At 43.7% G+C, this 24,571-nt stretch overlaps 1 protein-coding gene across 3 annotated transcripts in view; it reads right to left on the bottom strand.

The window, feature by feature from the left end:
- The window catches only part of LOC122563564 (synaptotagmin-like protein 1), a 151,225-nt gene that overhangs the window by 36,388 nt on the left and 90,266 nt on the right, over window positions 1–24,571 (bottom strand). For all 3 annotated transcript variants that reach the window (XM_087976779.1, XM_043717459.2, XM_043717458.2), the window contains 4 exons: window positions 15,790–15,943; window positions 15,156–15,222; window positions 8,483–8,519; window positions 7,796–7,851 (listed from right to left, as the gene is read on the bottom strand). In XM_087976779.1, the coding sequence (XP_087832905.1) occupies window positions 7,796–7,851; window positions 8,483–8,519; window positions 15,156–15,222; window positions 15,790–15,943 (314 nt within the window). The remainder of the gene's footprint in view (window positions 1–7,795; window positions 7,852–8,482; window positions 8,520–15,155; window positions 15,223–15,789; window positions 15,944–24,571) is intronic.

Below are 24,571 nucleotides of genomic sequence, written 5' to 3'. Positions count from 1 at the left end.
CCAACTTTAAGGGCATTTAAAATGGTTATTGGATAAACGTATGGATAATAATGGAATAGTGTAGCTGACTGGGCTTCAGATTTGTTTAACAGGTCGGCATAACAAAGGGCCGAAGGGCCTGCACTGCGCAGTAATGTTCCATGTCCATCTTCTTTCTGCTCCATCCCCTGTTCCAACGTATCACCATCATCTACATATCACCTTCCAAGCTACCTTCCCCCAGCCCTTGTTATGAAGATGTTGGTGTACCTTTAAGAGTTAAAAGGAGAGCTACTGGACACAGCACCAAATGTATTCAATAACAACAGTGTATGTAACACTGGGCTGAACAATTTGCGTAGTTTATTGCCTGGAGACAAAAACAAATTCAAATTCTGCCCATCAGTGCAAATTGTATTCTGGATTAGTGGTGCTGGAAGAGCACAGCAGTTCAGGCAGCATCCAAGGAGCAGCAAAATCGACATTTCGGGCAAAAGCCCTTCATCAGGAATAAAGGCAGAGAGCCTGAAGCGTGGGAAGATAAGCTAGAGGAGGGTGGAGGTGAGGAGAAAGTAGCATAGAGTACAATAGCTGAGTGGGGGAGGGGATGAAGGGTGATAGGTCAGGGAGGAGAGGGTGGAGTGGATAGGTGGAAAAGAAGATAGGCAGGTAGGACAAGTCCGGACAAGTCATGGTGACAGTGCTGAGCTGGAAGTTTGGAACTCGGGTGAGGTGGGGGAAGGGGAAATGAGGAAACTGTTGAAGTCCACATTGATGCTCTGGGGTTGAAGTGTTCCGAGGCATTCTTCCTCCAGGCGTCTGGTGGTGAGGGAGCGCGGTGAAGGAGGCCCAGGACCTCCATGTCCTTGGCAGAGTGAGAGGGGAGTTGAAATGTTGGGCCACGAGGCGGTGTGGTTGATTGGTGTGGGTGTCCTGGAGATGTTCCCTAAAGCGCTCTGCTAGGAGGCGCCCAGTCTCCCCAATGTAGAGTAGACCGCATTGGCAGCAACAGATACAATAAATGATATTAGTGGATGTGCAAGTAAAACTTTGATAGATGTGGAAGGCTCCTTTAGGGCCTTGGATAGAGGTGAGGGAGGAGGTGTGGGCGCAGGTTTTACAGTTCCTGCTGTGGCAGGGGAAGGTTTCAGGATGGGAGGGTGGGTTGTAGGGGGGCGTGGACCTGACCAGGTAGTCACGGAGGGAACGGTCTTTGCGGAAGGCGAAAAGGGGTGGGGATGGAAATATATCCCTGGTGGTGGGGTCTTTTTGGAGGTGGCGGAAATGTCGGCGGATGATTTGGTTTATGCAAAGGTTGGTAGGGTGGAAGGTGAGCATCAGGGGCGTTTTGTCCTTGTTACGGTTGGAGGGGTAGGGTCTAAGGGCCGAGGTGTGGAATGAGGACAAGATGCATTGGAGGGCATCTTTAACCACGTGGGAAGGGAAATTGCGGTCTCTAAAGAAGGAGGCCATTTGGTGTGTTCTGTGGTGGAACTGGTCCTCCTGGGAGCAGATACGGTGGAGGCGGAGGAATTGGGAATACGAGATGGCATTTTTGCAAGAGGTAGGGTGGAAAGAGGTGTAATCCAGGTAGCTGTGGGAGTCGGTGGGTTTGTAAAAAAATGTCAGTGTCAAGTCGGTCGTCATTCATGGAGATGGAGAGGTCCAGGAAGGGGAGGGAGGTGTCAGAGATGGTCCAGGTAAATTTGAGGTCAGGGTGGAACATGTTGGTGAAGTTGATGAATTGCTCAACCTCCTCGCGGGAGCACGAGTTGGCGCCAATGCAGTCATCAATGTAGCAGAGGAAGAGGTAGGGAGTGGTGCCGGTGTAATTACGAAAGATCAACTGTTCTAATTAAGCCGGTGTAATTACATCTGCAGTCATTGTTTTTACCTAGTGTAAATTGTAGCCCAGTAAAAAATACCAATTTCCAACCAAGATTGAATTGAGTATACTGACAATCTTAAAAGCCAATAACACAATCCAATGCTCTGGGGTATAAGAACAGGGGAATATTGAACAGTTGAGAGGAGAACTGACAAGCCCAGGATGAAAGCAGACTGCCTGAAAAATAGCCCTCTTAAAATGGCACCTTTTTGATCAGTAACCAATGATGAAGAAATTCTTAAGAAAAACAACAGAAGATACAGGAAGATCCGAATAGAAGAATGAAAGCTGCCTGGTTTTGAGATAAGAAATGTTGTTTTGTAAATCTTAACTGGGAGTTTTAGCAGAGTAGTATTATAGAAGGGAAGGTAAAAGAAATTGTAAATAGTGGTTTGTTAATTATTCTGTTATGCTTTAAGAAATGAAGTTGTTAATTTTTACTTTCCATAGTTCTTGGTCACTCGAACTTTTGCAGATTACTGCACGGGATAAATATTTTCTGGTTTTAAATTAAGCAGGACAATTTACCCTGTGTCTTAACACCCACCCCCCCTCCCATTTATCTCTCAGCCCCCTTGGGCCCCTACCCCACTACATTCCTGATGAAAGGCTCATGCCCAAAATGTTTACTCTCCTGCTCCTCGGATGCTGACTGATATGTTGTGCTTTTCCAGCACTACACTTTTTGACTATATACAGAACTGCCATGCAGTTTAAAAGATTTGCTTTTTCCATAGAATCTTCACAGCGTTATGAACTCAACCACTGGCAAAATAGAACCAGATTCGAAAATGAAACCTGCTTGAAAGACCACAATTTATTTTTGTAAATTTGGTTACTGTGGCTAGTTGCCAGTCACTGAACATTTTCATACAAGGATGCCAATGTACTTTTAACAACTAAACATAGTTCCTTGTAAGTGGAATTGCAGGCCGATAGGGTGAAAAGTACGTTGGCATGCTTGTCTTCATTGGTTGGAATATGGAGTATGGAGTTGGAACGTCATGTTGCAGCTGTACAGGACATAGCTGAGGCCACTTTTAGAAAACTGCGTACAATTCTGGTCCCCCTTCTATAAGGAGGATGTTGTTAAATTTGTAAAAGTGCAGAAAAGATTTATAAAAAATGTTGCTGGAACTGGAGGGTTCAAATTAAGAGGCTGAATAGGATGTGGATTTTTTTTCCTGAAGTTTTGGAGGCTGGAGGGGGTGACCTTATAGACGTTTATAAAATGATGAGCCTGGATAGGGTGAACAGCCAAAGTCTTTTTCTTAGGGTGGGGGAGTGCAGAGTTAGAGAGTATAAATTTAAGAGGTGAGGGGAAAGATTTAAAAAGGACCTGAGAGGTAACATTTTCATGCAGAGGGTGGTGAATGTATGGAATGAGCTACCAGAGGAAGTGGTGGAGATGAGTACAATTACAACATTTAAAAGACATCTGGATGGGCAGATGAATAGGAAATGTTTAGAGGGATATGGGACTGGATTAGGTTAGGATGGTAGTCATGGACGAGTTGGACCGAAGAGTCTGTTTCAGTGTGATTTGACTCTATGACCCATGTTTATTACACAAAAAGAAAAAAAGCCACGTGACAATTTAGAAGGGTTGTAACAAACAGCAAAGAGAAAAATTCAATGTTTTCTTAGCAACATTCTCCAGACACTTAATCCCAGTGAATTATCATTGCTAATTTGATGACGCTGTAAGTTTTACCTTGCAGCAACTTTCCATAGAGTCACCAACTGTGATTCTCTCCATTACGGTCTCTCTGCAAAATACACTGCCACAGGCCTACTCACTGACATTTCCTCACTGAACTCTTAAGGTTCAGGGCTAGTTCCAGCCCTATCTACTGAGTTATAAAATTATACAGCACAGAAACAGGCTCTTCAGCCCACCATGTCTTTGCAACTAAATACCACCAAAAAGGCTAATACCATTTACCTCCACTTGGTAGTCTACCATACTCTGGTATTTCAAGTGCTTGCCTGCATGCTTCTTAAATCTTACAAGAGTACCTACCTCCATCATCCTCTCAGTGAGCATATTCCATATTTTTATCACCCTCGGGGAGAAAACCTTTTTCCTCAGATTCCTTCTGAATCACTCATCCCTCACCTTAAACCTATGCCCTCTGGTCTTACTTGCACATCCAAGTCATTAACAAACAGCAAGGATCCCAGCACCGTTCCCTGTGGTACAGTGCTCATCATAGATTTCTAATCACAAAAATAACTCTCCACCATCAGCTTCTGCCTCCTATTTGCAAGACAATTTTGCCTTGGATCCCATGGGCTCTTACCTTTTGGACCAGCCTATGTCAGAGCTTGTCAAAGCCTTTACTGAAATCCATGTAAACCACATTAACTGTACTAGCCTCATCAACAATCACCTGTTGAAAACACTCAATTAAATTAATGAAACAGGATCTCCCTCCAATAAATTAGTGCCAAATAACCCTGATCAATTCCTGAGGTAAAAACAATGACTGCAGTTGCTGGAAACCAGACCGTTCCCTCCGTGACTACCTGGTCAGGTCCACGCCCCCCTACAACCCACCCTCCCATCCTGGAACTTTCCCATTCCACCACAGGAACTGTAAAACCTGCGCCCACACCTCCTCCCTCACCTCTGTCCAAGGCCCTAAAGGAGCCTTCCACATCCGTCAAAGTTTTACCTGCACATCCACGAATATCATTTATTGTATCCGTTGCTCCCGATGCGGTCTCCTCTACATTGGGGAGACTGGGCGCCTCCTAGCAGAGCGCTTTAGGGAACATCTCCAGGACACCCACACCAATCAACCACACCGCCCCGTGGCCCAAAATTTCAACTCCCCTCCCACTCTGCCGAGGACATGGAGGTCCTGGGCCTCCTTCACCGCCGCTCCCTCACCACCAGAAGCCTGGAGGAAGAACGCCTCATCTTCCGCCTCGGAACACTTCAACCCTAGGGCATCAATGTGGACTTCAACAGGTTCCTCATTTCCCCTTCCCCCACCTCACCCGAGTTCCAAGCTTCCAGCTCAGCACTGTCCCCTGACTTGTCCGGACTTGTCCTACCTGTCTATCTCCTTTTCCACCTATCCACTCCACCCTCTCCTCCCTGACCCATCACCTTCATCCCCTCCCCCACTCACCTATTGTACTCTATGCTACTTTCTCCTCACCCACACCCTCCTCTAGCTTATCTCTCCACCCTTTAGGCTCTCTGCCTTTATTCCTGATGAAGGTCTTTTGCCCGAAACATCGATTTTGCTGCTCCTTGGATGCTGCCTGAACTGCTGTGTTCTTCCAGCACCACTAATCCAGAACCTGATCAATTCCTGCCTTTCCAAGTGTTGATTATCCCTGTCTTTTTTTTTCTAATTCTTATTTTCTAATAATTTCCCCTACAATGAAGTCAGAATAACTGGTCTGTAATTAGCTGGCCTATCCTTGCTGCTCTTGAATAAGGGACCACATTAGCTATCCTCCAGCGAAATGTTAAATATCTATGCCAAGGGCCCAGAAATTTCTTCCCTTGCCTCCCATAGCAGCCTGGGGTACATCTCATTAGGCCCTGGGTATTTATGCACCTTTACGCTTAGTATACTTGGATTATTAAAACAGCTCAAGATTTCTTTCTAGCTAGCATGGCCTGGAGGATGATAAAACTAACTACACTTTTGCTGGTATGGATCTTTTCTTCTAAACTGAATATGCTTCCCACTACCCTTTCTGTGGGTTGTAAAAACTCAAATTAGTGAATACTTCAGGAATCATCTTAGCAGGCAGCTTATTTTGCCATTTAGCTTCAGTCACATGATTTCTGAGAAATGCGGTTTTGACCCACAGCTAGAAAAGAAAAGTCTGAACCTTATAGAAAAATCACTTCCTCAGAAATAAAATCCAAAATCCATTGATGCCGACTTTGGAATCCAAGTTTAATAATAATAACAACAATAATAATAACAAATCATATGAATAATAAAAATACTAATATGATAAAAACATTTGTCATAAATGTTTGCTTCCCTCAAGACCATACCTTCTATTAGTGAAGTGATTTCAACCTAATTGCCAAGATTATTCCTCCCTGCTACTATTTTTCCTACATAAGATGATAAGAACTAGGAGCAGGAGTAGGCCATCTGGCCCTTCGAGCCTGATCCATCACTCATGATGATCATGGCTAATCTTTTCACGGACTCATCTCCACTTAGGCACGTTTTCACCATATCCCTTAATGACTTTATTTTTCAAAAAATGTATCTAGGTTACCTTTAAAAAAAAGAGATTACTATAGCTGTGTCAACTACTTCCCTGGGGAAGGAATTCCATAGATTACCAACCGTCTGGGTGAAGAAGTTCCTGGTCAGTTCAGTTCTAAACCTGCTTCATCTAATCTTGAGTCCTTGCCGTCTTGTCCTGGTTTCACCTACCAATGGAAACATCTTATCTATTTCTATTTGATCAATTCCCTTCATGATTTTATGTTTCTATAAGATCCCCCTCATTCTTCTGAATTCCAATGAATATAATCCAATCTACTCCGTATCTCCTCATAAATGAACCTCCTCAACTCCAGAATCAATCTAGTGAAACTCCTCTGCACCCCCTCTAATGCTAGTACATGCTGCCTTAAGTAAGGAGACCAAATTTGCACACAGTACTCCAGGTATGGCCTCAACAGCACCTTGTACAGCTGTAACATTAACTCTCTGCTTTTGAACTCAACTCCTTCAGCAATTAAGGACAAAATTTAATTTCCCTTCCTAATTACTTGTTGTAGCTGCAGACCAACCTTCTGTGATTCATGCACAGGGACACCCAAGTCCCTTTGCATAGCAGCATGCTGCAACTTTTTACCATTCAAGTAATAATTTATTTCGCTGTTACTCCTACCAAAATGTATGACTTCATATTTACTAAATTGTATTCCATCTGCCCGACCTTTGCCCACTCACTCAATGTATCTTTGTTCCTCTACAAAGTTTGACAGTCCTCTGCACACTTTGCTCTGCCACACATCTTCGTGACATCAGCAAATTTTAAACAATATACACGTGGTCCCCAACTCCAAATCATCTATATAAATTGTAAATAATTGTGGTCCCAACACCGATCCCTGAGGGACACCACTAGTCACTGATTGCCAGCAGAATAGCACTCATTTATCCTCACTCTTTGCTCCCTGTCAGTCTACCTTTTCTATTGATCTTAGAACTAGACATATTTAGCTTCCAATCCTGATTCACCTTACAACCATGTCCCAACAGAGGATATGACATGTAGCCATTAAGTGGAATTTGTTTTTGCAACTCACTCATCTCATTCTTTTTCCTCCCTGCATTTGCATAAAGAATACCTCTTGAGCTGCACATTGTAACTGTCTTACTGCTCTAGTGTTCTACCTATGCAATTCTTATTTCTAAACTTCAGGTTTGCACGTTTTAGTTTATCCATTGCCTGTAGTTTCTTAAACATAATTTCTGAGTGTTACTATACTCCTTTTTAAATTGATATTAAACTATCTTTTACACAAACTTTTCCACCTGAAATGTTCCCCCACTTATTAGTTACAAATCTTTGTAAATGCCCCATTCTCTTGAATCTGGTCCAATGTCTATCATGACGATTGAGTTCCTTCTTGCCTCATACTGGTGCCAGTGTCCCATGAAATGGAATCTCTCCCTCCCCAGCTTCTCTTTCTTTATTCTCTTCCACCATATTCCAGCCCTTTTTTCTCTACCTACTGCACCCCTCATTGCCCTACCTCCTCTGTCCCTCCTTGACTTTTCATTCTATTTCATCCATAGAACTGGAAAAGGAGAGAAGGAAGTACTGCTGGCAAGTGGCTTATGCTCCAATCCAACAAAATCATGTGTGGAATAGTTCAGTTTAGAGAACGTGTACAAGGGTTACAAGTTTTGTTATGTTCATTACCTGTACTGAAATAGTCGGGACCAATATGCTGTCTTCCTCAGTCCGCAACACATCATCTAAAGCATATGGAGCACATATGGGTTACAAAGCAATCAACATGATCATAAAACATGTATAAAGAACACAGAGTGAGTCAGCCAATCTGATTTTGGATTGGTTTAAGGGGATGGGATAACTGGACAACAGATCTGCAATGTATGAAGATTCTTACTTTGCCTTCCCCAATTTGAATGCAGTCTGGCTGACACCAGAATCTGTTATCCTGCTTAGTGTGATGATTTACATTAGTTTCTGGGATTGGAGAGAGAACAGTCGTGAATTCAGATGGTGCCCTGCACCTGCAGTCCCTTTCTCAGTGTGACAAGGCCTAGTGCTTAGAATACAACCAATACCATCCTGACAAGGCCCAGAAAAGCACATCTGACCCCACCACTGCAATGCTTAGTCTTACTTCCTTCTAGGGCTTGGGACCTCCCTTTTGCACCCTTCCACAGGTCTTGGGACTCCCCGCAGAAAAGAATGTGTGTGTGTGTGTGTGTATATAAGTAATAAATATTAAGAAAACAAATGTTTAGTTTCACACAAGAGCAAAAATCACACATCAACATCTTGGTTCCAACCTCAAAGTTGATCTTCAGTTCTTTATTCCCACACACAACCCTTACTCTGATTCCGGTGTCATCCTACCTGCTTTTTCAGAGATCACGTGGTTATTTTTCGGGGTCTGAAAGAAAACATCCAAGTATTATCCAAGAAAAAAAACCAGTTGTGTTCAAGCAACTTTAATGAACGATAGCTAAAAGCTGAAAATGAATTACCTTCTCAAGAACATACTTTTTAGAATTGTTTTGCTGATATACAATGCAGTTTTTAAACTTATCTATATTTGTGAATCCTTTTGCCCTTCTGCCCTATTTGTTTTTGCATATTCAATAGTTTGTGATGTTTCCCTTTTCCTAAGAAAGTCCATTACTTCATATTTATCAGTGTGACAGTTTATTTGCTACTGAACTGCCATGTGTCTAGCTGCGAGCTTCTAAAATATCTATTCTTAATATTTGGTACTGTCTACAGATTTTGATATTGAATTAAATTTAATAAATCTAGACCAATGTAAATTATGAATCAATGGATGAAACATTCATCCATGTAGAAAACCCATTCTTTACCTTCATCCAAACTGGATAACTATCCTTTACACTACCTCTCTGCTTTCTATTTTTTAGCCAATTTTTCATCCAGTCAACTATTGTTCAACTAAATCCACAAGTGGCGGCATGGAGCCTCAGTGGTCAGCACTGCTGCCTCAGTGCCAGGGATCTGGATGAGATTCCAGCCTCAAGCGACTGTTGTTGTGGAGTTTGCATGTTCTCCCTGTATCTGCATAGGTTTCCTCTGGGTGTTCCAGTTTCCTCCCTCAATTCAGAGATGTGCAGATTAGGTGAATTGACCATGCTAAATTGCCCCACAGTGTTCAGAGATGTGTGGGTTAGGTGCATTAGTCGGGGAAATGGGTCTGGGTGAGTTACTCTTCGGAGGGTCAGTGTAGGCTTGCTGGGCAAAATGGTCTGTTTCCATACTGTAGAGATTCTGTTCCAAGTTGTGCTATCCTCTCATGAGCTTAATATATGGTACATAATCAAAGACATTTTGAAATTTTTAGGAGAACAGCTGCAACTTCTCCAATCTCTTTTTGTAACTGAAGTCTCTTATCCATGCAACTTTACTGCACCTTCTCTAAGCTATCTCCAGATCCCTCTTAAAATGAGTTACTAGAATTGAATGCAATACTCTTGTTGAAATCTTTGAGGAGAAAGTGAGGTCTGCAGATGCTGGAGATCAGAGATGGAAATGTGTTGCTGGAAAAGCGCAGCAGGTCAGGCAGCATCTAGGGAACAGAAGAATCGACGTTTCGGGCATTAGCCCTTCTTCAGGAATGAGGAAAGTTGGTCCAGCAGGCTAAGATAAAAGATAGGGAGGAGGGACTTGGGGGAGGGGCGTCGGAAATGTGATAGGTGGAAAGAGGTCAAGGTGAGGGTGATAGGTCAGACTGGGGTGGGGCGGAGAGGTCGGGAAGAAGATTGCAGGTTAGGAAGGCGGTGCTGAATTTGATGGATTTGACAGACAGGCTGGGGGGAGGGGAAATGAGGAAACTGGTGAAATCCGAGTTCATCCCTTGTGGTTGGAGGGTTCCTAGCCGGAAGATGAGGCGTTCTTCCTCCAACCGTCGTTTCGCTGTGGTCTGACGATGGAGGAGTCCAAAGACCTGCATATCCTTGGTGGAGTGGGAGGGGGAATTGAAATGTTGAGCTACAGGGTGGTTGGGTTGGTTGGTCCGGGTGTCCCAGAGGTGTTCTCTGAAACGCTCCGCAAGTAGGCGCCCGTCTCCCCAATATAGAGGAGGCCACATCGGGTGCAAAGGATGAAATAGATGATGTGTGTGGAGGTGCAGGTGAATCTGTGGCGGATATGGAAGTTTCCTTTGGGGCCTTGGAGGGAGGTGAGGAGGGAGGTGTGGGCGCAAGTCTTGCACCTCCTGCGGTTGCAGGGGAAGGTGCTGGGAGTGGAGGTTGGGTTGGTGGGGGGTGTGGATCTGACGAGGGAGTCACGGAGGGAGTGGTCTTTACGGAATGCTGATAGGGGAGGGGAGGGAAATATATCCTTGGTGGTGGGGTCCGTTTGGAGGTGGCGGAAATGGCGGCGGATGATGCGCTGTACATGGAGGTTAGTGGGGTGGTAGGTGAGGACCAGTGGGGTTCTGTCCTGGTGGCGGTTGGAGGGGCGGGGTTCAAGGGCGGAGGATCGGGAAGTGGAAGAGATGCGGTGGAGGGCATCGTCGACCACGTCGGGGGGGAAATTGCGGTCCTTGAAGAAGGAGGCCATCTGGGATGTGCGTTTTTGGAACTGGTCCTCCAGATGCGGCGGAGTCGAAGGAATTGGGAGAATGGGATGGCGTTTTTACAGGGGGCAGGATGGGAGGAGGTGTAGTCCAGGTAGCTGTGGGAGTCGGTTGGTTTGTAGTAGATGTCCGTGTTGATTCGGTCGCCTGAGATAGAAATAGAAAGGTCGAGGAAGGGGAGGGAGGAATCTGAGACTGTCCAGGTGAATTTGAGGTCGGGGTGGAAGGTGTTGGTGAAGTGGATGAACTGTTCAATCTCCTCGTGGGAGCACGAGGCGGCGCCGATACAGTCATCGATGTAGCGGAGGAAAAGGTGGGGGGTGGGGCCAGTGTAGTTGCGGAAGATGGATTGTTCCACATATCCTACGAAGAGGCAGGCATAGCTGGGGCCCATGCGGGTGCCCATGGCTACTCCTTTCGTTTGGAGGAAGTGGGAGGATTGGAAAGAGAAGTTGTTCAGGGTGAGGACCAGTTCAGTCAGTCGAAGGAGGGTGTCTGTGGAAGGGTACTGGTCGGTACGGCGGGAAAGAAAGAAGCGGAGGGCTTTGAGTCCTTCGTGATGGGGGATGGAGGTGTACAGGGACTGGATGTCCATGGTGAAAATAAGGCGTTGGGGACCGGGGAAGCGAAAATCATGGAGCAGGTGGAGGGCATGGGTGGTGTCCCGAACGTAGGTGGGGAGTTCTTGGACTAAGGGGGACAGGACGGTGTCAAGGTACGCAGAGATGAGTTCGGTGGGGCAGGAGCAGGCGGAGACAATGGGTCGGCCGGGGCAGTCAGGTTTGTGGATTTTGGGCAGGAGGTAGAAGCGGGAGGTGCGGGGTTGTGGGACTATGAGGTTGGAGGCGGTGGATGGGAGATCCCCCGAGGTGATGAGGTTATGGACGGTCTGGGAGATGATGGTTTGGTGGTGGGGAGTGGGGTCATGGTCAAGGGGGCAGTAGGAGGAGGTATCTGCGAGCTGGCGTTTGGCCTCAGCGGTGTAGAGGTCGGTGCGCCAAACTACTACCGCGCCTCCCTTGTCTGCTGGTTTGATAGTGAGGTTGGGGTTGCAACGGAGTGAGTGGAGGGCTGCGCGTTCCGAGGGTGAGAGGTTGGAGTGGGTGAGAGGGGTGGGGGAGTTCAGGTGGCGGTTAATATCGCGGCGGCAGTTGGCTATGCAGAGGTCGAGGGCAGGTAGGAGGCCAGCACGGGGTGTCCAGGTGGATGGGGTGTGTTGGAGGCGGGAGAAGGGGTCGTCAGAGGGTGGGCGAGAGTCTTGGTTAAAGAAGTAGGCACGGAGGCGAAGGCGGCGGAAGAATTGTTCGATGTCACGCCGCGTGTTGAATTCATCAATCCAGGAGCATAGGGGAATGAAGGTGAGGCCTCTGCTGAGGACTGATCTTTCATCCTCAGAGAGGGGTAGGTCTGGAGGGATGGTGAAAACACGGCAGGTCTGGGAGCTAGGAGCTCGGACCTGGTGTGGGGCTGGAGCTGAGTGTGGGGGCGGGGTTAGGTCTGGGGGCGGGGACGGAGATCGGCGTGGGGGCGGGGGCGGGCGTGGTGATGGCGATAGGCGAAGGGGCGGGGTTAGACGTGGTGACGGAGATGGGCGTGGGGGCGGGGTTAGGCATGAAGTCGGAGATCGGCGAAGGGGCGGGGTTAGGCGAGGTGACGGAACTCGCCGGGGGGGCGGGGTTAGGCGTGGAGATTTTTGAGGCTGGCATTTTATAAAGCTTATCATATTTTCTTTTCTTGTATTCATTACCACTACTTATAAAACTCAAATAACATGAGGCTTTTTAACTATTTTCTCAACCAGCCCTTACCAACATTAATGATTTAATGAGCATTTACTTCCAAATTTCAGTTCCTCTAGAATTATAATCTTCAGACTAATATTGCCTGTTGTTATTCCTACCAAAATATGTCACTTCATATTTCTCTTCATTAAGTTTCGTCCATCACATGTCCAATCATTTAACCAGCCAATCTACGTCATCTTGAGATTTATTAGTATCCACCTCATGGTTTACAATACTTCCAGGTTTTGTCTCATCTGCAAATTTGAACTTATGTCTTGTATACCATAGCAACACGACGGCTGGAGGAAGAGCACCTCATCTTCCGCCTAGGAACCGTCCAACCACAAGGGATGACCTCAGATTTCTCCAGTTTCCTCATTTCCCCTCCCCCCACCTTGTCTCAGTCCCAACCCTCGAACTCAGCACCACCTTCCTAATCTGCAATCTTTTTCCTGACCTCTCCGCCCCCACCCCCACTCCGGCCTACCACCCTCACCTTAACCTCCTTCCACCTATCGCATTTCCAACGCCCCTCCCCCAACTCCCTCCTCCCTGCCTTTTATCTTAGCCTGCTGGCACACTTTCCTCATTCCTGAAGAAGGGCTCATGCCCGAAACGTCGATTCTCATGCTCCTTGGATGCTGCCTGACCTGCTGCACTTTTCCAGCAACACATTTTCAGCTCTGATCTCCAGCATCTGCAGTCCTCACTTTCTCATTTAGTATCTACCCCATTTTCTGTGGCTCCACACAAAGGTCACCTTGCTGATTTTTGAGGGGCCCTATTCTCTCCCCAGTTACCCTTTTGTCCTTCATGTATTTGTAAAAACCCTTTGGATTCTCCTTTAATTCTATTTGTCAAAGCTATCTCATGTCCCCATTTTGCCCCCCGGATTTCCCTCTTAAGTATACTCCTATTTCCTTTATACTCTAAGGATTCACTCGATCTCTCTGGTCTATACGTGACATATACTTTCTTTGTTTTCTTCAACAAAATCTCAATTTCTCTCGTCATCCAGATTTCCCTACGCCTAGCAGCCTTTCCTTTCACCCTAACAGGAATATACTGTCTCTAGATTCTTGTTGTTATCTCATTTTTGAAGGCTTCCCATTTTCCAGTCGTCTATTCACCTGCAAACATCTGCCCCCAATCAAGTTTTTGCCTAATATCGTCAAACCTAGCCTTCCTCCAATTTAGAACTTCAACTTTTAGTCAATCTTTTTCCATAATTATTTTAAAACTAATAGAATTATGGTCACTGGCCCCAAAGTTCTTCCCCACTGACACCTCAGTCACCTGCCCTGCCTTATTTCCTGAGAATATGTCAAGTTTTGCACCTTCTCTACTCTGTACATCCACATTGTGAATCAGAAGATTTGCTTGTACACACTTAAATTCCTTTCCATCTAAACGCTTAATTCTATGGAAGTCCCAGTCTACGTTTGGACAGTTAAAATCCCATACCATAACTACCCTATTTTTCTTACAGATAACTGAAATCTCATTACAAATTTGTTTCTTGCTGACTATTAGGGGGTCGATTATACAATCCCAGTAAAGTGATTATCCATTTATTTCTCAGTTCCACCCAAATGACTCCCCTGGATGTATTCCCAGGAATACCTTCCCTATGTTCAATTGTAATGCTGTTTCTTATAAAAAAAAAATCCACTCCCCCTCCTCTCTTGTCCTCCTCTCTATCCTTTCTATAGCAGTTGTATCCTAGAACATGAAGCTGGCTGACCTGTCCATCCTTAAGCCACATTTCTGTAATTGCTATGATATCTAAGTCCCATCTTCTTAGCCACGCCCAGAGTTCATCTGCCTTTCCGGTTAGGCCTCTTGCATTGAAATAAATGCAGGTTAATCTATCAGTCCTACGTTATTCTCTGCTTCGGTCCTGCCTGCCCTGACTGTTTGACTCGCTCCTTTTCCCAACTGTAACAGTTCTCAGATTGATCTCTTTCCTCACTATCTCCCTGGGTCCCACCCTCACCTCAAGTTTAAGTCTCTTGAGCAGCTCTACAAAATCTCCCTGTCAGTATATTAATCCCTTTCCAATTCAGGTGCAATGTATCCTTCTTGTACAGGTAACTCCTACCCCAGAAGAAATTCAAATTATCCAAAAATGTGAACCCTTCTCCCTAGACATGGAAACTATCCCTAACTAACTCCCACATTCGACAGGAGGCGCATACCAATCTACTCAAAGCCATCTTTGCTTCTTCACAATCTACAGACCCAGAAAATAGCGCCATCTTTTTGTTCTAAAAAACCGTGCTCCCGGCTAACTTAGTATTTATAGTTTATATTTTTAATCAAGAGACAGATCTCAGTAAAACATATAATCAAGAAAGAACGCACTCTACTCACTACTGTAGACTTACAGCACGATTACACTTATGTATCTCTGTTCTTGTGCTGTGAGCTCTCCCACACACGTTCCTCCAAGGTCAGCTGTGAATTTTGCTTTTTGTTACTTTTTCCTAGACGCACTCTGATGTCCAGCCACTTCAGAGTGCGTCTAGGAAAATTTTACTTTATTTTACAAAGTCAACTCATGATTATTAACAAATTGTAATGTATTTGCAATAAAACATTATGACACTGCAACCAGTAATCTTCTGGGACACAACGATACCTCAGAAATTAGTTTTAACAAATTTAACTGACTGACCTGGTTGTCAGCAGATAGTGTTACTGTTTCCTGTTCTGAAGTCACATTGCTTTCGTTGTCAGCAAATCTGTAAAATGTAGATAGCAGAACTGCTAATGCAGAAATAACTTCACTGCAGCATCAGTTATGCACTGCACATTCTCATTAGCATCACATTTGTTACATAATATACCATTTTGCAAATTTATATTTCTCAATTCTTATCCATTTCCCATTCCAACCTCTACCTGGAATTCCTGTCATCTTTAATTTTACTGCTATTATAATATTGGGAAAATGGCTGGCATTATACAGTGTCTACATGCCCAATGTTGTCATCCTAATTATTAATTTTAAATAAATTTTAGACTGGCACACAGTCACAGAGACGAAGACATTCAGTCCAATCAACCTAGCTAACTGCAGGAACCCAGGTTTACTGTCTTGATATTTATTTTCATTTTTTTTCCTTCTTCAAACTAAGTTACTTGTAATTTTGATACATCATATTTGCCAACAAAATAGAATAGACTGCATGTGAAGGTAAAGTTCACAAAGTCTTGTATTTGACCAGCTGTGCATTATTATCTTGGATAGAGGTTAAAATACATAGATCATTTTCATGAAATATTACACTTTACATTTGTCTTTGTACCTTTCAAGAATGTCTGCCTGTTCACAGTCTATTACGACCATTCTTGTAATCTCTTGCTCAGAACTAACATTCTCTAGCTGTTCTACCTCTTGATCTTCTTGCTCGTTAATGATGGTCTTCTCTTCATTAATTGTCACTTTTTTCTGTCTTTCACCTGTAAACAACACAAAAACATGACTTTAACAAAATTGATTTTCAATTCAAACTCGTTAAATCTGCCCAAATTAACATCAATCTTAAAGATATGGTTTCAAGGGGCTCTGTAGAAAGGTTGATTTTGCTCAGGTTCCATGGAAGTAACTTGTAGCAGCTTTAGGAAAAATATTTCTAAGATGTGGAGAGCAGCCTGAAAAGATTCATTTTAAACATTAGATTTCTGTATCCACCAACATCTTTGAGAACACATGATACACAGTATACATTGTGGAGAAATTGCCACTTTCTGCAAATTACAAATAACACCCCTTTTGTTATTTTTGCTGAGTAACTATGATCCACATCACTATATTTACACAGCACAATGGTGCTTTGCTTGTCAAAACAATAAATCTATCACATAAAGTAAACTTGTTAATGTATTAAACATCCCAAGATGTACAAACACATTTTGACACCAAGTAACAGCGTGGAGATTAGGAAAAGTGACCAAAAGTTTGATCAGAGTTAGTTTAAAAACGTCTTGAAGAAAGAATGATAATTGTATTGAGAGACCCATGGGAATAAAATTTCAAATCTTGTGGCCCAGGCAGCTGAAGGCATAGACAGGTGAAGCAATGAAAATCAGGGTTGCACAAGCAGCCAAAATTTAAGGGGAGCAGAAAGCTTAGGAAGCTTTCAGGAGTTTAAACAGATAAGGGGAAATGAGCCTGTGAGAAATTTTAAAACAAAGATGAGGATTTCAAAACAATGGTTTTGCCAGACTGAAAACCAATGTAGATCAGCGAGCATACAGATGATGGATGAATGGATTGGCGCAAATTCTGATACAGACAGGAGAGTTTGGGATGGGCTCAAATTTATGGAGATGGGAAGCCAGCCAAGAAAGCATTGTAGGTCTGAAGGTACTCAAGGTGTGAATGAGGATTTCAGAAGAAAAACTATGACAGTTCGTAAACACTCATGCACCTCTACTCCAACACGAGTTCACAAAGGAATGTTGAGGATGATGGTACTTAAATAACTCCACAGAGGCCCGAATCCTATTACCAAATCACCCTTTATTCACATGTGGTGACACTGATTAGATTAGATTACTTACAGTGTGGAAACAGGCCCTTCGGCCCAACAAGTCCACACAGACCCGCCGAAGCGCAGCCCACCCAGACCCATTCCCCTACATTTATCCCTTCACCTAACATTACGGCAATTTAGCATGGCCAATTCACCTAACCTGCACATTTTTTGACTGTGGGAGGAAACCTGAGCACCCGGAGGAAACCCACGCAGACACAGGGAGAATGTGCAAACTCCACACAGACAGTCGTCTGAGGTGGGAATTGAACCCAGGTCTCTGGTGCTGAGGCAGCAGTGCTAACTGCTGTGCCACCGTGCTGCCCATTTACCTTAGACAGTTTTCAAATTGAACAGGATATCTGACCTGCCTGTTCTTATTTGTCAGGCAGGGCTCCTGGATTTGACCAGATTAACAGTCCCAGTCAAGGAATTCATATTCCATGAGGTCCACCTGGCTGACCTTGTTACAATCATTACAAGTAAAAGTACCAATAGTGGAGCAAAATTTTTGGGGATGTACATAGGACAGAACTGGAGAAGGATAGGGAGTTACAAAGTTAGGAAGTAATAAGGCCATGAAGGGATTTGAATGCAGAATTCAAAAATCGCCCTTGTGGACACAACTGCAAACCACTTTAGGAACAGTAGTAAGTCATTCAGCCTCTTGAGTCTGTTCTGCCTTTAAAAGAGATTATAACAGAGCTGTGGCCCAACTCCGTAGACCTTCTTTTGGCCATATCCCTTAATACATTTGCTTAATAAAAGATTATAATTTACAACTGATCTACCATGAATTGCCATCTGTTGAAGAGAATTCCAAACCTCAATCACCCTGTGTGTGTAGAAGTGCTACCTAACATCTCTCCTGAATAGCCGAGCCCTAAGTTTTAGGCCTAAGATGCTGCCAGACCTGCTGAGTTTTTCCAGCAGTTTTTAATTTTGTTACAAAGAACGCAAGCTGCTCAACTTGGAACACCAAGTCTGCAACATTTTCAGAGGGAGGTCACATGATTCAGTTTGGACACAGGAGTCTGGTATATCTTGCCCAGAGTAAAAGCCTTCGTTCCCTCTCTCATTTTTCTCTGAAATTCCTGAAGGTTGAGAGTTGAAAAAAATCAGTAGAAGATTTCATCAACATGCTTGCCTCTTTAAGGAGAATATGAAACATACCATAATGTTCTCCAGAAAAGTGAATTCAGCCAGCCATAAAATGATTCAGGAAGAAATTCCAGTGCAAAATGTATATACGAAAAGTTACTTTGTCCAAATGTTAGTTTGTCATCTATCTATGATGAATTATTTTTTCCTGAATTTAACTGTTACTTAGTCAGAGAACATCTTAACAGGCTTTATGTATTTTCCCCCAAACATGGAGGTGGTTTTGTGAATGTTTTGTCAAGAAGGATGGTTGTACGTCTTTGCAGAGTTTGAATGTTTTACTAATAATCTTTATTCTTTGCACGAGTAAGTTTTGTTTTCAATAAATTAGTTATTTGTTACTTAAGTGACCTGTCTGGTTTATTTCTGATACTGAGCTATGCACAGTCTAAATGAGCAATATCACCTTTAAATTGAAGGACTGATGAAGGGCTTATGCCCGAAACGTTGATTCTCCTACTCCTTGGATGCTGCCTGACCGACTGTGCTTTTCAGCACCACACTCTCGACCTTTTTTAAATTGAAGCCTTGTTGTGACCAGTGGAGGAGTGGGACAAGGGGTCAGTCACCTCTCCTAATCTAGAATTGTGTTAGAACTATAACTTCCCTCTGCTCTTTGGTATAACCATTACATAAACTGCTTTCTTTGTGAAAACAAAATGAAGTATCAATTTCATATTTTATCCACATCCCATCTCTACATGGACATTTCCCTTTGGGTCTGTAGTGGCCCACGTTTCCCCTCATGGACCACTTCCATGTTAATGAAATGTTTTCAGAATCAATTTAATGAAACCTGCCAATGGTTGCTTGTAGCCACTCTTTCCCTCTTACAGTAACAATTAATTTTCTCCTGTAGTTTTTCAGATTATTCTTTATTATTGACTGAACTTTACTTCTGACTTTAATCATAAGTCTCCTTCTGTTTTATTTTTGACGTCAAGGCATCTTTGCTTTAGATGTTTCTTTCTCTTGCAAGGATTGTACCTAATATATTCCTGAAAACTCTTCATTAAACTCCTCCCAATGTACCAGTTACTGCTTTACCTTTCAATCACTTTTCAAAGTGGTGCTGATTTCCTTCTTAAATCACTCACATTTCATCTGTGATATTTATCTTTCATAATTATTCTAACCCAAATTATGTTGTAGTCATAGTTGGCTGGTTGGTTTCTTACTAGAACACACTATCTGGTAAATTTCCCAGATCAAGATCCAGCACTCCTTGCTTTGTTAGACGACGATGACGACGACGATGATTATTCACAATGGTTCAAGTACTGAAGCAGTCCATTACCAAATGCCGAAAGACCTGGACAAGAACCAAGTTTGGGTAACAAATAACATTTGTACTACACAAATTTTGGTTAATAGCCATCTCCAACAAGTGAGAATCTGACCATCACCCCATGACATTACTACATATGAATCTCCCATTATCAACAACTTGGAGGTTACCATTAACCAGAACCTAAAAAGGAGTACTTTGCATCAGTATTTACTGTGGAAAAGGATATGGAAGATATAGACTGTAGGGAAATAGATGGTGACATCTTGCAAGATGTCCATATTACAGAGGAGGACATGCTGGATGTCTTGAAACGAGTAAAAGGTGGATAAATCCCCAGGACCTGATCAGGCGTACCCGAGAACTCTGTGGGAAGCTAGAGAAGTGATTGCTGAGCCTCTTGCGGAGATATTTATATTTATAGTTACAGGGCAAGTGCCGGAAGACTGGAGGTTGGCTAACCTGGTGCCACTGTTTAAGAAGGGTAGTAAGGACAAGCCAGGGAACTATAGACCAGTAAGCCTGACCTCAGTGGTGGGCCAGTGGTTGGAGGGAATCCTGAGGGACAGGATGTACATGTATTTTTGAAAGGCAAGGACTGATTAGGGATATCTTTGAGGAGAAAGTCAACACGGCTTTGTGCATAGGAAATCATGTCTCACAAACTTGATTGAGTTTTTTGAAGTAGTAACAAAGAGGATTGATGAGGGCAGAGCAGTAGATGTGATCTATATGGACTTCAGTAAGGCGTTCGACAAAGTTCCCCATGGGAGACGGATTAGCAAGGTTAGATCTCACGGAATACAGGGAGAACTAGCCACTTGGATACAGAACTGGCTCAAAGGTAGAAGACAGGGGGTGGTGATGGAAGGTTGTTTTTCAGACTGGAGGCCTGTGACCAGTGGAGTGCCACAAGGATTGGTCCTCTACTTTTTGTCATTTACATCAATGATTTGGATGAGAGCATAAGAGGTACAGTTAATATGTTTGCAGATGACACCAAAATTGCAGGTGTAGTGGACAGTGAAGAAGGTTACATCAGATTACAACTGGATCTTGACCAGATGGGCCAATGGGCTGAGAAGTGACAGATGGAGTTTAATTCAGATAAATGCGAGGTGCTGCATTTTGGGAAAGCAAATCTTAGCAGGACTTATACACTTAATGGTAAGGTCCTAGGGAGTGTTGCTGAACAAAGAAACCTTGGAGTGCAGGTTCATAGTTCTTTGAAAGTGGAGTTGCAGGTAGATAGGATAGTGAAGAACGCCTTTGGTATGCTTTCTTTTATTGGTCAGAGTATTGAGTACAGGAGTTGGGAGGTCATGTTGCGACTGTACAGGACGTTGGTTAAGCCACTGTTGGAATATTGCAAGCAATTCTGGTCTCTTTCCTATTGGAAAGATGTTGTGAAACTTGAAAGGGTTCAGAAAAGATTTACAAGAATGTTGCCTGGCTTGGAGGATTTGAGCTATAGGGCGAGGCTGAATAGGCTGGGGCTGTTTTCTCTGGAGTGTTGGAGGCTGAGGGGTGACCTTATAGAGGTTTACAAAATTATGAGGGGTATGGATAGGGTAAATAGGCAAAGTCTTTTCCCAGGGGTCAGGGAGTCCGGAACTAGAGGGCATAGGTTTAGGGTGAGAAGGGAAAAATATAAGGACCTAAGGGGCAACTTTTTCACGCAGAGGGTGGTACGTGTATGGAATGAGCTGCCAGAGGAATTGGTGGACGCTGGTACAATTGCAACATGAAAAAGGCATTTGGATGGGTATATGAGTAGGAAGGATTTGGAGGGATATGGGCCAGGTGCTGGCAGGTGGGACTAGATTGGGTTGGGATATCTGGTTGGCATGGACGGGTTGGACTGAAGGGTCTGTTTCCATGCTGTACATCTCTATGACTAGTCATACAAGTAATAGGGTTACAATTGCAGATCAAAAAGTTAGGAATCCTGAAAGAAGTAACTCACCTCCTGACACCAAAACATCTGTCCATCATCTACAAAATGTTATTCAAGGTAAAATGGAATACTGCCCACTTGCCTTAATGAGTGCAGCTTCCAGAACACTCAAGAAGCTTGACACCAATTGGGACAAAGCAGACTGCTTGATTTGCACTACATCTGCAAACTTTCACTGTCCACCACAGACAGACATTCAGTAGCAGCAGTCTATCATCTACAAGATGCACAGTGAAAATAAACCAAGTTTCTTAAGACTGCACCTTCCATAACCAGTACCAGTGAAAGACAAGGGTAGCAGGTACATAGGAACATGACCAACAAGTTCCCCTCTCAACCATTTACCATCTCATCTTGGAAGTATGTTGTTGTCCCTTCAGTGTCACTGGGTTGAATCCTGGAACTCTCTCCTTAAAAGCACTGTGGACCATCCTAAACCAAATGGACTGCAGTGGTTCAAGAAAGCAGCTCACCATCACCACCTCTCAAGGGCATCCAGAGATGGCAAAAAATTCTGGCCTGGCCAGGGAGGCCCTTTCCCATGAAAGGATTCAAAAATTCTAATATTCTTAGGAGATGTTGTAATGCAGTGGCAGCATCCCTGCCACTGAGCTAGAAACTTTGGTTCAATTTCCACTTCAGAACTTGATGGCCATGGAACATGCTTTCGGAATTTGACCACAGCTTGATTACCAACTTGTAAACATCTATGGCAGGTGATAAGAATGGGAGAGTACTGGTCATCCATGCTTGATACAGTGGCATCTTTCAAGCTACATCCTTTGGTGACTGGTTAGCAATCTGTTCCAGAAAATTAGCAATGAAAAATGACATAATCACACGCTTGGCTCATGCACCACAAGATTCAGACTTGGAATCATTTAGTACATCCTTTCTACACAGAACTGGAAGATCACCCTTAACAAATACGGCCATGCTCGTTTCTCTTTAGATCCTTCTTTATCATTCATGAATACTTGCTAACCAGGCATGGTAAGAACCTATTTCTGGCCTTGGTTAAATCATGTATTTGTTATTATAGCAACATCATATTCCTATCTGTGGGATTCATGCCTGGGTGTCTCTAACCTCATTAGCTGCACTATGGGCATTACCATTTATATAATTTAGGATTTCCTTCAACTTATTTTTTAAAAAACTTTCCCTAGCCTTGTTCTTGCATTTTTAGCATCTTTCTAATTTTAACTTTTGCCCATATTTCTCTGTCCTTTGATCTCAGTATTGTTGCTTCTATTTTCTGGTTCTTCTTATTGTACCAATTAGTTTAAGCACTTCCCTGCAGTACTAGTTAAGCACTCAAGAAAACACTGCTCACACGTTAATTTAGATTAGATTACATTACTTTAGATTAGATTAGATTACATTACAGTGTGGAAACAGGCCCTTCGGCCCAACAAGTCCACACCGACCCGCCGAAGCGCAACCCACCCATACCCCTACATTTACCTCTTACCTAACACTACGGGCAATTTAGCATGGCCAATTCACCTGACCTGCACATCTTTGGACTGTGGGAGGAAACCGGAGCACCCGGAGGAAACCCACGCAGACACGGGGAGAATGTGCAAACTCCACACAGTTAGTCGCCTGAGGCGGGAATTGAACCCGGGTCTCCGGCGCTGTGAGGCAGCAGTGCTAACCACTGTGCCACCGTGCTGCCCAGATGCAGCCTATCACCTTCTCCCAGATCCAAGAATCTGAAATTCTCTCAACTGCACCACTTCTCCAGCCACATATCAAAAAAATTGCTTCCCTGCACAATCTTCCTTTTACTATACTCACTACAAAATGCTAATGTGAGTAATCCTGAGATTAATATCCTGGAGGTCTATTTAAAAATCTTTTTCCAAGCTCTTGACACTCTGCTGGAAGGATTTCATACTTTCTCTACTTATCTAATTTGTTCTGTCTGTTCCCTTTCCTCTTCTCTTGCAAGTTCAGTGACTTGTTCAGTGACACCATTTATTGTGACACCAGTGAGATCAACATACCATCTAGGAATTGCTTATGCTAACATAACAACCCATCTATGCCCAAAACTATTAATTTCCTATTTCTACTCTCTTTCTTTAACCTTGTGTGAAGTTAAATCTCTCATGGTTCCAGGGGTTTTTTTCTTATTGCATTTCTCCAGCTTTGTCATTCTTCTTGTCATTCAAAACATGCAATGCTTCTTTGCCTGTCCCAGGAGTAATTGGAATGTCCAAGTCATTTCATGAATTCACAACTTGATGTATCAAATGGGGACTATTACAGCAATACATTGAAAATCAGGGCTGACCAGAGCAAAAGCTAGTACAACAATCAAAACGAATCCAAGATAGAACCACTGAAGTTTACAAGATAGAAGGTGACTGACTGCAAAAGATAAAGCTGAACCATTCTAGGCAATCTTTGTTTCCTGCATTGGGCCCCACCATCACAGATGGTAGTTTTCAGCCAATTCGATTCACTCGATATCGAGAAACTGTTGGAAGCACTGGATAGTGCAGAGGTTATGAGCCTTGATGACATTCCAGTAATAGTGCTGAAGACTTATGCTCCAAAAAATTGCCAATCACCCAGCCAAGCTGATCCAATACAGTTACAACACTGGCATTGACTAATGATATGGAAAATCAACCAGGTTTCTCTTGTACACAAAAAACAGGATAAATTCAACCTGGTCAATTACCGTGTCATCAGTCAGTCAATCTCAATCATCAGTAAAGTGATGGAAGGTGTCATCAATTGTGCTATTAAGCAGCACTTGCTGAGTGACACCCAGATTGGGTCCTACCAGGGCCACTCAGGTCCTGACCTCATTACAGCCTTGGTTCAAGCATGGACAAAAGAGCTGAATTCCAGAGGGGAGTTAAGAGTGACAGCTCTTGACATCAAGGCTACATTCGACTGAGTGTGGCATCAAGGAGTCCTAGCAAAATTGGAATCAATGGGAATTGGGACAACCTCTCTGATGGTTGGATTCATATCCAGCACATAGAAAGATGATTGCAATTGTTGGAGGTCACTCATCTCAGCTCTAGGATATTTCTGCAGGAATTCCTCAGGATAGTGTCCTAGCCCCCTTTAGTTACTTCAGTGACCTTCCCTCCATAAAGGCCAGACGTGGGAAGGTTTGCCAT

The sequence above is a fragment of the Chiloscyllium plagiosum genome, unplaced genomic scaffold (assembly GCF_037043375.1).
Source record: "Chiloscyllium plagiosum isolate Xiang-an unplaced genomic scaffold, Cpla_swu_hap1 HiC_scaffold_30, whole genome shotgun sequence".
NCBI classification, from domain to species: Eukaryota; Metazoa; Chordata; class Chondrichthyes; order Orectolobiformes; family Hemiscylliidae; genus Chiloscyllium; species Chiloscyllium plagiosum.
The sequence above is the reverse complement of the archived record's forward strand: the minus strand, read 5'-3'. Positions and strand labels throughout refer to the sequence as shown.